Below are 14,510 nucleotides of genomic sequence, written 5' to 3'. Positions count from 1 at the left end.
ACCATACATCAGATTTCTTTAGGGCAATAACACTTTTTAAAACAAACCAGTCACACAGCATTTCACAACAGGTAGAACTTCTGAAACAAACAAGTGTAGTGACTAGCTGTCAAAAACAGCACAAACATTAAAACAGAAACACTGCACTCACTGATTATCTGAACTCAAAAAAAAGAAAAGAAAAGAAAGTGAAAAAGCTGCCTGTCCTACTGCATTTTTTACTCTGAAAACTTTGTGTAATTACTTGGGAAAATAAAAGTGGGTCAGTTAAGCTGGCAGGAACCCCATGGAAAAGCAGCAGGCTGGTCTTGTTAAATCTGAAGTTTCTACAGATTAAGAGGGTTTAATGAGTTAAGGCAAAAAAGTGATGCTTTCACTGTGCAGAACTGTAGAGAAAGCTGTTTTCATAATAGTTTTATACTGTACTTAACAAAGGGGATGGATGCAAAACAAAGGGAAATGTCAGTGTGGAGTTGTCCAGAGTGTACCATTTAGAAACTCTTTACAAAAAGAGCATGACTATAAACAAAACAGAAGAGTGCATGTGTTTTATCCATTCTGAGGGAATTGCTGTTTCAGAAGCTGAATCTCTTTTAAACACTGATTGTCAGGTCACTAATCAACCCTGTGTTTTGCTCGTTTTTTTTATATAGTGTCGCCTCAGGAGATAAAACAATTACATGGTTGCCTAAATATTTTTTTTAGTCAAATGAATCTTATGAGTTGTTTGGTTAATTCACCCAAAAATAAAAATTCAGACGTGATTTATTCATCCTCCACTTGTTTCGAACCTGTTTGAGTTTCTTCCTTCTTTTGAACACAAAGGAAGATATTTTGATGAATGATGAAAAACTAGCAATAATTGACTTCCATAATACATTTGGAGGTCAATGGCTGTTTTTAACTATCCTTTTGTAAAGTGTGAGGAAATGGTGAAAGAGTATTCATTTTTTTGATGAGCTTTTCCTTTAAATTACTATAAATTTTCTTAAATGGCTTGTGTAACTTGGATAAATAAGTTAGAAACATGATTCACTTGGTTTAATGTTCTTTATCAGATTTTAAAAAGAACACATGAAGTATATGCATGTACGTATGAATGATGTTGTGATGATGACTTTGACCTACTTTACTTCTTGCAGCCTGAAAATGAAAACATGAAATATGTAACATTGCGATGTCAATTTATTGCATATACACATTCAAAAGCACTTTTTTCTGATTGAAATCTAGAGTCTGTGGAGGCCATTTAAGTTTAGTGAACTACATCTTTGACATTGCATACTATGCCTTCATGTTACCTAAAACGATTGGTGCAAACTAAACCAATGGCTAGCTAGCTAATCCTGCTTTGTGGAACAGGTCCCAAATCTATGAGCCTAAATGCATTAAGTTAAATGTCTTATGTTTGATTAGGTATTTACAATTTGACTAATTATCTAAATGGTAAAACTATCCACCCTTAATCCCCAACAGTAAAAATCCCAAATTTGACCTGTTGGACTTCCTAAAAGGAAAAACCACAAGCAATTAGGAATGCATGAATATAAGGTGTCATGGCTTTGCAATCAAAAAATGTTGTTATAGAAGTTAATGGGGCAAAAACAGCCAAAAATTAAAGGGTAGTCAATTTGCCCAGAATGTATCGTTGAGTTTTTGAAAAATTCCAAAGCATTTTCCAAAAATATGTGACAAAATAAGATTTAACACCAAAAATATTTCTATTCGCTGAAAGCCAAACAAAATGTGACCAAATTAAGCCTCAGAATCCTAGAATGAATGAAAACATCTCCAACATCACACAATGGTTAATCTTTATAATAGCAAATTCTATTTCTACCAATTTGTGTAAAAATGTGTACAAGCACAGTAGAATGTCTCCTGGAACATTCTGGTCATTTAGCCCACGTATCGTTTTTTGATTCACATGTACCGTGTGCATCATATTGAGAGAAGCTGCTGTTTCTAGGACCCGGAGGTGGCGGAGTCTCTGCAAAAGGGAGTATCTCTAATCAGTCACATACAGGCTGAAGCTGTTTACCACTCACAACCCAAAACAACAGCACGACTGCAGTGTTTGGAGAGCAGTGTGGCTCGATTCACCACAGGCTCGTCCATTAAAACAGATCGCTTTTTATCGCTATTTCTTATGAAAAATAGCTGTTTTCGCTGCTGATATCAATTGAGACAAATGAAAATGTTTGGACGGCTATACTTCATGCTCCTGCTGAGCGTTGGTTTGGTAGACTGCCTGTCTGTTGTTAAAGGTAAGACCGCATTTCGGTTTGTTGCACTAAGTTGTATTTTTTTTTTTTTGGAGAAAAAATGTTTTATTTTGATTTGGTTCAACGAGTCGATGCACGAGTGACAGGGGTATATTTTCCTATGCATTGGTGTTTTACACGGTCGTTCGGTAGCGTTTCAGAATAACAATAACACTATTTTATCGGGATACAAACATATTGTTATTAATAATTGTATATGCGGAATTTGCTTTTATTAAAACACGAGAATTTAATAATTTGCAAATTCCAAACGGAACTGATCAGTTGAAGTTTTTTTTTTTCTCAGAGTGTATCACAAATAATGGGGAGGACTACAGAGGAACTCAACAGAAGACATCTTCAGGGAGCACGTGCCTCAGTTGGAGGAGTCTAAACCTGAAGTTTAAAGACTCACAGACGGGTAACTTGTTTCTTCTTTTTAATTTCATATAAAAATGCTAATTAACTCTTTCAAAACCACAATATTTCACTGTGTAATCATATTTGGTGAAATCAAATTATAATAAGTACATTTGTGCATTCTTACAGATTGCATCCCTTCATTTGAGAGTGCAATATGCAAACTTGTCAATGTTGATGCTGATTATAGATTTAGTACATTATGGTTATGTATGACGTGGGCATGCTGCCCAGATGATACTATGAGCCCTAACTCAGAAAAGCTGAGCAATCACGATTCTCTAATCCAGGCCAGGGCATTTCTCTGGGTGTGCATGTGGGAACACTACAACCTGAACACAAACATAGTTTTCAGAAAATGTAAAGTTTTTTTTTTTTTTTTTAATTATTAAAATTAATTTAATTATTTCTTTTCCAATAGGTGTTGGAGATCACAATTTCTGTCGTAATCCAGATGGTTCAAATAAACCCTGGTGCTATGTCTCCGGGTCAAGTGGAGAAACCAAAAAAGAAGCATGTGATATCAGGATATGCCAAGGTAGTCATATTTATTCTTCATATCAAACTGTTTTAATGTGCAATTGCACATGCATTGGTTCACAATCTAAATCACTTCAAACTGTTTTTAAAAAAAATTTAAATTCACAACATGTGATCATAAAAAGACAGAATCAATTAAAAGATGTAATCATGCTTGCTTGCTTCTCATCATCAAAGCTGCATTGCCTAATACAGTTGATACAATATTTTGATGTTTGATTTTAGTGAGCTGTTTTGATTCCTTTAAACATTTTATAAAGTCTTTATGAACTTCTAAATCCCAATCACTTGTGCAGCCCAGCACAATGGTTTTTTTTTTTTTCCCTTTTTTTTTTTGACATCTATTATAAAGTCAATTTCGGGGATCTTTCAGTTCAGTCTTAAAAATGACAGTATGCTGAGTAAAAAAAAAATTTTAAATATTTTTACAAAAGATCTGAATAACAACTGTTAACACGCCTTAAATTAAGTTTTTACTTAATTTACTTAGTTATTTTTCTTAATGCACGTAGTGTTTTGGGGGAAGATCATCATGGCATTGGTTTTGGTTTATGAAAGTGATTTATTTAACTTGTGTCTTTCTCTGGTATTTCACAACTGGGTCTTACCAACATGTTATTCTGTTTCTCACACTTTAAGTCGTACAGTTTTCCAAGAATCTGATGGGAGTGAATTTAAAAATATTTGTGCAATACAGAAAGCTGCTTTTTGTGGGAAACTGAAATCGGCTGCCAAACGCCCTTTAGGGAGTAAACAGGACCAGCATCAAATATTTAAATGCATTGACTTTCCCCTGAGCTTACTTTAAAACTTATTTTAATATTAATCATCATTTGATGATGCAATTGTCAATAATTTAATTAAGTGTTCGCTCCTTTTAAAGAAACTTTTTTCGTTTTAACCAGTTGATTAATTTTAATCAGCATGTTATCAGCTTGCTGAAAGGCCAGATAAAGTTGAACAATAACACAAGTCTAGACTCATCAGCCTTGAGTTTTTCTCAGTTAGGACAAAGGATCAAAACAAGGAAACTTGTTCTGCAGCTGTTGAGAAGTTGAAGGCCTTCCCCTCTGGGATTTTGGTTGGCTGTGAGAAACATGCTCAGCACGGCGACAGCTACTGATTGGCTGTCTGAGCTGTGACCGCATGTTCTTTAACTCTACCCCAGTGTGTAAACAACTTTTTCAGAGTAGAGGGTTGTGGAAAAACTCTAGAGGACCTACTGCATGAGGAGCACATGCTAAAGTCCTTAGCTGTGAATTCTTCCTATGGGACCTCTGAAACATCCCGTCCGCCTGATGTCCTATTTAAATAAAAATAGACTAACTTTTTCTCATTGCGTGTGAAGAGCTAAATGTCCTATTTGTGTGGTGAGTGTAGTATAGGCTAGAGTTTTGTTCACAGTAACATAGAATCAAACTAATACTTTGTGCTCTGCAAAGTGCTTTCAATGAGCAGTTAAGAGTTTTTGTTTTTTTTTCTCAAATCTCTCCATATTTTAGCTGTATTAAAGTTAGCATGAAATTAAAAATTGACCCTACTGAGTATTGATGCTATTGATCTTATCAATTCATGCATACTACTTTTTTTAAATTAAAACACTCATTCAGTGAAAACGGATGTCTTTTTGGTAAGGTGTGCTCCAACTATTTTGTTTGTATGAATCTTCCACTTTTTGCAATATTGCATTCAGATCTGCTACCTTTCAATCCAGTTATATAAACAGTTGAAGTCAGAATTATTACCCCTCCCTTTGAGTTTTTTTTTTTTTTTTTTTCCTCAAATGATGTTTAACAGAGCAAGGAATTTTTCCCAATATTTTTTTCCTTCTAAAGAGTTTTATTTGTTTTATTTTGGCTAGAATAAAGCTATTTTGTTTTTGACAGTCTACAGAGCAAACCATCATCCAACCCTGCCTAATTAACCTAGTTAAGCCTTTAAATGTCACTTCAAACTATAGAAGTGTCTTGACCTATCTAGTTAAATATTATTTACTGTCATCATGGCAAAGCTAAAATAAATCAGTTATTATAAATGAGTTATTAAAACTTATGTTTAGAAATGTGTGAAATGTTTAAAAAAATCTTCTCCGTTAAACAGAAATTGTGGAAAAAATAAACAGGGGGGCTAATAATTCAATTCAGGGTAGCTAATAATTCTGACTTCAACTGTAAATGTTTAAATTATCAGTTTCTATCCTGTCACAAGAAGAAACAGAATTTCTGTCACTTCTAATCTTTCAATAAGATTTTTAGATTTGGAAAAAGTAACTGTATGTTACAGTGTTTCCCATGGGTTTGAAATATACCTGCAGTGGTAGCCGGACACACATATTACCCACGGCACATAGTTATCTACATACGACAAAAAACTTATAATAATAACAATATTTCAATTTATTATGACTGTTTCTTTTCAATGGGTTGAAGTACCGTTGAACTAAAAAAAGAAATCCACTTTGTTTTACCTTCTATTCTGGCAGGTAAAATCCACTGGCAGGTAAAATCTGCTGATGACATTTTGTCCAGTATTGCCAAGCATGTGAGATATGTGAAAAATATGTAATATCAAGTAAAAAATATATGTAATAATAATTTTTTGTATGTATGTATGTATGTATGCAGTACATGAGAAATAAGTGACTAATGAACAAAAATAGACAATGTCTAAAAATATATTATAATTACAAGAATAGAAAGTGTAGATTATTTAACTAAGGCAATAGGTTAATTAACAATTTTCTAATCATGTACAAATATTTAGCAACAAGTTACACGTGTTTTCGTCCTCTCTGAGTATGTAGAAAAGTTTATTTGAGTTGTTTAGATCAAAGAATAAATTATATAACATTTCTCTCGCTCTTGAGAATGTGCACATGCTGTCAGCTGCAAAGCTGACCAAAAGTAAATCAGGCTTAAAATAAAAATGTAATGCAAAACGCATACAGTTAATGACAACTTTAGAAGTGAAACCAATATTCCAGACATTTTAGAGGATTTAGAAACCCTGAACTAATTCTTAAGTCCCAAAAAGGCGCGTCTCTGTGGGTCTCTGCAGAACACATGAGATTGTCTGTGGGAGTGGACCGTTCTTCTGCACTCACAAAGATAAGTAGGTAACTTGTAGGGCAAGAGATTTTCTACTGGTTAATCGATTGTAGATGTTTGGCTAATGGGTGGATACAAAGAAAAATGTAAAATGATGATAATAGTAAAAAATAAATGTCACCAAATATACTTGGGTGCCTGTTAATATACTTGAGCGGTCCACCTGAGTAAAGTTTATGACCTTTTCACACTGCTCCAAATTAACCTGGGGTAACAAGAAATTCTGGGTGTTCGTATTCTGATGTTTGCAGATTGCAAACTTTATTGCAGGATTAACACTGCAGAAGTGGTTAAGAATTTACCCCAGGTTAAAAGCATTGCTAACCCCACTTTTAATATTACAAGTGTGAAAGTCTACTTTACCTGGGGTTAAATATGGTATTTAAAAGAATAAATGGTAGTAAAACCTAGGGTCAAATTTTTCATCTCTGCTGTTTGATTGAGGAACCATATATAGTAACTTCATTGACATTGATTACACTATATGTGTTTTAGAACATTAAAGTTCAGAAGTCTTGTAATAATCCCCAACAACAATACAGGGTTTTCCCGATGAGAATTTCAAAAAGTGCTAAAAGAGTTAAAAAGTTCTGTCATCATTTTAAGGTTTTAAAATGGCAAAGTCCCAAAACAAAAACAAAGTATTGTAGTAAAGACATGGATAGTGGACTTATTTAGCTACAAATTTAAAACTGTGTTCTGTCACCCTGCAGACCAAAATGCCACTGAAGCGCCGGCTCCAGAAGAGTCTGTCCCCACTCAGGGACTCACCCAAAGAATGGTGGAGACGTTCGAGCCTGCAAACTCTTTCCCCTCACAGGTGGAGGGTGCAGCGGTGCAGCCCGTGAAAGGGGTCCGCCAGCAGGTCAGAAGTGGACCCAAAAAGAAAAAAGACCTTGGGACTCTTGGTAGGTCTTGGGTTAAAATGACTATAACCTAGGGCTGCACAATATATCGTTTGAGCATTGATATAGCGACGTGTGTGTCCCAATCCAAATAAGTAAATGTAATCTTTAAAATGGAGCTGTTCAATTCATCTGGTGAAATTATATTCATAAGCACAATATTAAGCGCAGGAGAATGTCATATTGCAATGTCAGATTATTCCAATATCGTGCAGCCCTGCTATAACCTTAAACTAAATCTAAGAAACTGGAGTTCATGCTTAAATTGGTTGATTTTCCTACATTGTCAGGTTATGTTCTCGCTGTCTTCATGATGGCCATTATCATCCTACTTGGAGGAGGCATCACGATGGGATACTTCTATAAACGGTCAGTGTATAACCTGAAACGCAATGTCCCTTCATTGAGTACACTTTTGAAAATTAAGATTGGAGATCTTACAACAAAGTCCAGTTAAAAAAAGCATTTCTTCTTTAAAACAAGATGATCAGTGAGATGAGATGTTTGTAATTTACTTCTTGTGCAGTTCAAAATAGTTGTTGGTCCTTTATTGCCAAAGAGCCCAGTTGTTTGAGTTTAATCTTGACTGTATTTTCTGGTTTACTTATGGCGTATACATTATCTATGTCTAAATTGAAACCAAGATAATTGATGTCATTGGGTTTGATGCATGCTTTCAAGGTTCTAAAATGTCATGTAGGATGTCGAGTGTCAACATGGATGAGCTTTAGCTGGAAACGCAAATCGTGTTCTTATTGCATCAGTGCTGGTTTCACTTATGTCATTAGACACATGAGAGAGATGGTTGGTGGGTGTAGATATTGGAGGCATCTTGACTGTCTATATTTAGGTGGTTGTTTTGACGTCTAGAAGTGGGTGTTGTGTTTAGGAAGGAACAGACGGACTCTGAAAGCTGATATTCAGAGATATCGACTGTTTTGTACATTTCTAATCACAATGTGCTCAAACCCATCTTGAACAGAATGTTCTTCAGATGCAGGTTTACAAGCAAGCCATCAGACTTGAAAGTTTCACTCTCGAGGTTTCAACTTTTAATTGTCTTGGTCATATTTCACTGTAGAATTTGATAAAACGGTGTATATTTAGTATAAAATTTATTGGAGTAATAATTAGTCATTGGACAGTGTGATATTTTAATAATATTTTAAGATTGTGTATATTTTTAGTTTAGACTTATTTTTTTGCAGTCAAAATAAATGTTTATTTAGCTGTGATTTTGAAAATCAAGGATATTCTACAAGAGAAATAAACTGGTTCTAGATATTATTTTTTTCTGATCTATTTTTAAATGGTACTTCACCCAAAAATTACTATTCTGTTATTAATTACTCATGCTCATGCCTTTCATATTTTGAACAGAAATTAAGATATTTTAGATGAAATCCAGGAGCTCATTTAGGGGCCGTAAGATTTAAAAGCAAACAGTACTTAAATTACAACACAGGCATTGAAATTCATCTTAAACGAATGGTCCTTCAGATGCAGGTTTACAAGCCTTGACCATTGTCTTGACCGTGTTTCACTGTAGATTTTGATTTTAATATATACATTGTTTATAAAAAATAATCTATTGGAATAATAATTAGTCATTGAACAGGATGATATTTACAAGCAAACCAAGTCTTGATCATATTTCAATGTAGATTTCACTGAGAACAAAAAAATGTGTATTTAATGTAAAAATAATGTTAAATGTAAAAATAAAAAATAATAGATATTTTAATAATATTTAAAAAATGTGTATTTTTTTTTTGTTTAGACTTCTTTTTTGCAGTTAAAATAAATATTTTAATTGGTTGTGATTTAGAAAACCAGGGTTATTCCTCAAACCACTGCTTTTCTAACTTGTTTGAAGTGTTACATCAGTATTATTTTGTTGTTTAATAATTAATATAAACCTGTGTTAAACGATTGTCATTTTTATGCTTGAAATCACGGATATTTTTATTGTATATGTTACAGAAATGTCATCAGTAGTTTGCAGAAGAACAAAAATAATTTACTTCAACACAACTGAATATTGGAGTTTATCATTGTGTTGATATATGAAGTGGTCTTGATGGTTCACGCATGCTTCACCTTTTAATGCCTCTAAATAGATCACAGTAATCATCTGAGTCTAGGTCTGCAATCTAAGCAATTTCTCATCTCTAACTTGTAAGCAGTTTGGCAGGACACCCAGTATCCTTGCTCATTGAGTATTCGTGCATCAGCTGATTATGTCTTTCATGTCATCCTCTTTCTTGCAAATCATTGGCTCGATATTAATAAGCAGGCAGAATGCTGGACAGAGGAGGGTAGAAGGACAAAGCCACTCGCATGAAATGTTATGGTGTCACAGCACATATATCTCCTCAAGCCATCAATTTACTTTGTGCCAGATTGCCTGTGTAATTTCATGAAGAGAAATTAAGCTGGTACCAGTAAGTTCAGTTCAGTCTACTGTAGACACACTAGTAGGGAAGTGTAGGAGGATTGCATAACCTGCTGCAGATCTGCTGTGCACTGTGTGAATGGATGAAATGGAAAGATGGGAGTGAAGAGACGTGTTCGGTCTAGGTCTGCACAATACTGGCAGTATATGTGATATGCAATGATTATTTTAATAATGTCTTGTGAATATTGTGAATTATCATATTGCTAGAGAAATAAACCAGTTATAGATATTTTTTTCTAATCTAATTAAATGGTTTCTTCACCCAAAATTAAAAATTGTGCTGCGAATTACTCATGATTATGCCCTGAGACCTTTTTTTAATGTTAAGAACAGAAATTAAGGTATTTTAGATGAAATCCTGGAGCTCTCTCACTATATACAGCAAGGATCCTGAGACATTTGAAGGCTTCTGTGGTTCCACTGTGTTCATACTATGGTTGTTGATAGACAATAGTATTGTGTATCGACAATAGGCAGAGATATCGCAGAGAGCTGAGGCCTATGGCGATTTGAAAGACAATATTTGGTTAATTTTGCTTAATTGTAGACCTTTTACACGTTTTATTCTATTATAATATAATATTTAATTTATTCATAAATAAAATGGCTTATTATTATTATTACAAAATAATGTTATCAATAATAAATGAACTAAATTAATATGTCTAGCCTTAGCTGTACACATTTAAAGATGATTATAGACCTATATTCACTTTCATATAAATCAGTATGCCAAAAATCTATTTTGCTTTGTTTGCATATCCAATTAACACGGGGTCAGGGTTTAAAGATAGTACGTCTTTGTTTTATTGATCAGATTTGGATAAATAGCCTATGAATGCCACACACAAATGCCTGTTTGTTCTGAAGTCTTTAGATGGTTAAATCACTCCTTTATTGCAAACTATTGAGATATCTATATATAGCAAAATGTGCATTTACAATATTTTGATCATTTCAAAGCAGTTCATTGTTTTGACCTTTCTCCAGCATTGATTTCTCGTTGTTTTTGACGATTCTAGGAATTGGAGAGTGATCCTTGAAATCTGTCTCTTTCTTGGCAGCCAGTGATGAATTAGATCTGGTTCTCTCCATCTGCAGTCATTCATTTATATCTTGGTGCTAAAAATAGGGGCAAATCCCTCCTTCTGTCTGTAGTGCGTCACTGGTAAATTTATATTTCGGTCTAGCTCAAATTGATATGTATTGGAAATGGAAATAATCTTCTGCTTATTCAGAGGAAATGAAGTGGAAGCGCGACATAATAAGTTATTCATTATGATTATGTAATTCAGAAAGATTTTTGAATCTGTGCTGCAGAGACGGAGCATGTGAGTCTGGAGAACTCTTAAATATCCACAGCTTAATGGCAGCAGAGAAAATAATTGAATGTCTAAAATCTGGAACTTAAAGTGCTGTCATGTTGTCAATTAAAGATTTTCAATCGTTTATGCAACTATTTGTTGGTACTCAACCATGTCTATCTATTTAAGTTGAATTAAAAGTTGTACTGTATGGGGTTTATGGTATTTTTGTAAATTAAATATTGAGTTAATTATCAATATCAGTTAATTAATTCTGATATGGCTATAAACTGAACTGCAACAACAATCAAACATCATTAGAATAAAACATACAATTCTGGAAAAAAAGTAATGATAATACTACTACTACATAGTCCGTATTGGTCTACTAGAATTGGTGTGTATTTTGCACCCCCTGGGGTGGTTGCAGAACAATGAGGGGGGTTGCTGAGTGATTTTCCAAAAATCTAAAGATTTTATTAAGCTATAAGAATTACCATATTTTTTTCATAAACTACTGAAGAACTAAAAACGTAGGTAATAGTAACATTAAAAACAACATGCAAACAAAGCATCTCAAAGCCCTCAGCCTTTCAATATTTATTGATTTATTTTAATTAAATTTTTTTGTGACTCCTGGGATTACTACATTATATTAAAGACACAGCTACAGCATCAGATGCAGCAGATTAATTTCATAGCACTATGATAAACTTTGACACACCTTTACGAAACTCTCATACATGAAAAATAAATACAGGGCATAACTGAACATGGCGGATGATCTCTGAGCGGTGTTTTCCAAAATTAATTAAAGAATACACTTCTACGGGACCTATTGTGTTGCTGTTGTGTGCAAATTTTATATATTCATAACCACTTCAGAGGATATTGGGGTTGCAACAAGTCGCATTGTTAATTTGTGGGTCGCCGGCTGAAAAGTTTGGAAACCTCTGATTTGGACAACTGATTCCACATTTTCAAATAAAAAAAATACGATTATTATTTATAGTATTATTTGCACAGAATAGCAAATGGTCAATCTTAAATATTCTGTTTTTCCAATAAGAAATCCAAATTTTAAGGTCAAAAGTTCAAGGTCCAATACTTATGGTCTGTGACATCCAGAGAATTATATTTTAAAGTTTTATTAATTCGTTTTTTTTAATAGTAAAAACATTATGTATTTTTCAAAACGAATTAAAGAAAAAAAAAATTTTTTATTGTATTTTTATTTTTGCCTTCAAAAGCAAATTTACATTTTACTGATGGACACCAAACCCACACAACCCACCGTCAGAATACAGCATGTTATTTCTCAGACATTCTACAACCTGAAAAACAACATTTCTAAAGGAGCACTGAACAGCAACAACAGATGCTGACAGGAGTAACACACTGATCTAAAACAATTCAAGTGTTGCTTTTAGTTTAGTTCGCTGCAGTGGACTATATAACAAGTGATTGTAATCAAGCTAATATTAACTAGATAAGTAATATTTTTGAATGCTAATATAGCAGATTCATGGAAAATTACATCGGTAATCAGCATTGTTGTTGCAACTAATTTATGAATGAGTCTGCATCAACCATAGATATATACACTAGATATCGCATACAGACCCTGAGCATGCGTCAGTAGCGCCGCCATATTTGTACAGTGCTCCGAGGACAAGTGTCATTCAACCGCACTAGTCAAGACAGTGTTACTGCGTGAAGATGCTGGACTTTAGTGCTGTCTACGGGTGTAGTAAAGAGCAAACAAAGAAAACAAAGCACAAAGGCAGAACATTTCATTGGTAATGTTTAGTTTTTTTTACTTTGTGTATGCTATGAGCTTTTGTGCTAAACAAGTAACGTTATTGATAATAGTCTCTTACTGCATTCACCATTTGGCAAAGTAGCACCAACTCGCACCAAACACTCGGCTTATGCTAGCTTTGTTGAATAAAATCAGCAAGCAATGCAAAAGAAATATGACAACAAGATGCTGCGGTGCCAGAAACTTGTATTATTGTCAGCTAAGTGAAGGAGTCGTTCATAACTGAGATTCATTCACAAACGAATCGCTCCCTCTGTCAGTATGAGAAGTGAAAGCAGGAGAGGAGGTGTGTTTCAGGAAACGGATTAGATCAAATCAAATAGGGAGGGTGGATGGTACATTTCTATCCACACAAACACAAGCTTTTTGTCACTGATCCATCAATGTAGAAAAGTGGTGCAAAGTTATAAGTTTCGTAATTTGAAAAAATAAAAATAAAAACTGCACACTGACCTCTGGGAAACTCCCGATCATAGATATGTGTAGTTTTCTGGCTCTGGATGGCCCCAGTCCTCCACTGAAGCTTGGTCCCGCATTCATTTCAAAGGAGCGCTACCCTGTACTAAAATGGTGGGCTACCCTGTACTAAAATGGTGGCTCTATTGACTCATTCCTTTTAATAGACAACAACAGGGTAGGCGACATCTAATGTATATATCTATGTGCATCTACTACTAACTTAAAGAGAATTACTTTAATGTCCACCCCATCCCCCTAGGATTTATGCTCATGGTGCAGTCCTGATATCTATGTACAGAAGACCTTTTCAATAAGATAATCTGATCAACTAAATGTTTTTATTTTTTCTTTGTAGGGGTCGTGACCTCAAGAAGCAGCATGAGCAGCGGGTTCATGAGCGTGAGATGCATCGGATCACACTCCCTCTCTCTGCCTTCGCCAACCCCACCTGTGAACTGGTGGACGAGAACACCATTGTCATCACAGCTGAACCCAACAACCAGACCCCCACTCAGGAGCCCGTGGAAGGGGCTGATCCCCTGATGGGGTCAGCTGGGACCCCCGGAGCCTGATGGAGGAGCCCAACGTGAGCCCCTAGATTAGAGGCTAGTTAAGACGCGTGTATGCAGCAATGCAGAATCTCAGAGGACCAAACCCCACATCCACCTTACTCTGCCTGTCGTCTCTTTTCTCTTTACCTTGACTTTACAGCACGGTTTGATGGTAAAGGTAGGGCATGTGCCCCGAGAGAGTGGTGGAATTTCGATATCATCCCAGACTTGGCCCTTATTTTCTCAATAAAGCAGTTGGGTTAAGTAGGGCACGCAAGGATACACGAAAATGATGGTCTTGTGTAAATATGCATGCCAGAGATTTACCTGCAGAAAAATTGCAAGTGTATTTTGTGCATATCATCACAGGGCATGAATACTTCCCTCTTAACAAACTCCAAAAGAGAGGCCGACAGTCTTGTTAACTGCTTCATGTCCCTTTATGAAGGGTTGATGGGACGTTGCAGTGTTTTGAAAGAGAAGACGGTTCATTGTTCTCTTTTCTGCATTTGTTTTTGTTCCTAATGCACTGGGGTGGAGAGTTGAAACTGAATATGTTGCTCTGCAGCTGGGCTGTTCACTCCATAGAGAGCTTTGGTTTGCATCTAGAGCTTTGCCTTTTGATGGCTCTTTCCAGAAATCCATACTCATTAGGCAGATCATGTGGCCTGAGATTGAGA

At 35.0% G+C, this 14,510-nt stretch overlaps 1 protein-coding gene across 1 annotated transcript in view; it reads left to right on the top strand.

Moving 5' to 3' along the window:
* Positions 1-2,025: 2,025 nt before the first annotated feature.
* Positions 2,026-14,510, top strand: part of pik3ip1 (phosphoinositide-3-kinase interacting protein 1) — a 12,994-nt gene continuing 509 nt past the window's right edge. The window contains exons 1-6 of the mRNA NM_198374.2: positions 2,026-2,267; positions 2,572-2,685; positions 3,106-3,222; positions 7,045-7,239; positions 7,527-7,605; positions 13,635-14,510. The exon at positions 13,635-14,510 is cut by the window's right edge and continues 509 nt beyond it. Coding sequence (NP_938188.2) covers positions 2,192-2,267; positions 2,572-2,685; positions 3,106-3,222; positions 7,045-7,239; positions 7,527-7,605; positions 13,635-13,851 — 798 coding nt within the window. The 5' untranslated portion in view covers positions 2,026-2,191 and the 3' untranslated portion in view covers positions 13,852-14,510. The remainder of the gene's footprint in view (positions 2,268-2,571; positions 2,686-3,105; positions 3,223-7,044; positions 7,240-7,526; positions 7,606-13,634) is intronic.

The sequence above is a fragment of the Danio rerio genome, chromosome 5 (assembly GCF_049306965.1).
Source record: "Danio rerio strain Tuebingen ecotype United States chromosome 5, GRCz12tu, whole genome shotgun sequence".
NCBI classification, from domain to species: domain Eukaryota; kingdom Metazoa; phylum Chordata; class Actinopteri; order Cypriniformes; family Danionidae; genus Danio; species Danio rerio.
Note: the sequence above shows the minus strand (reverse complement) of the source record. Positions and strands in the feature narration are given on the sequence as shown.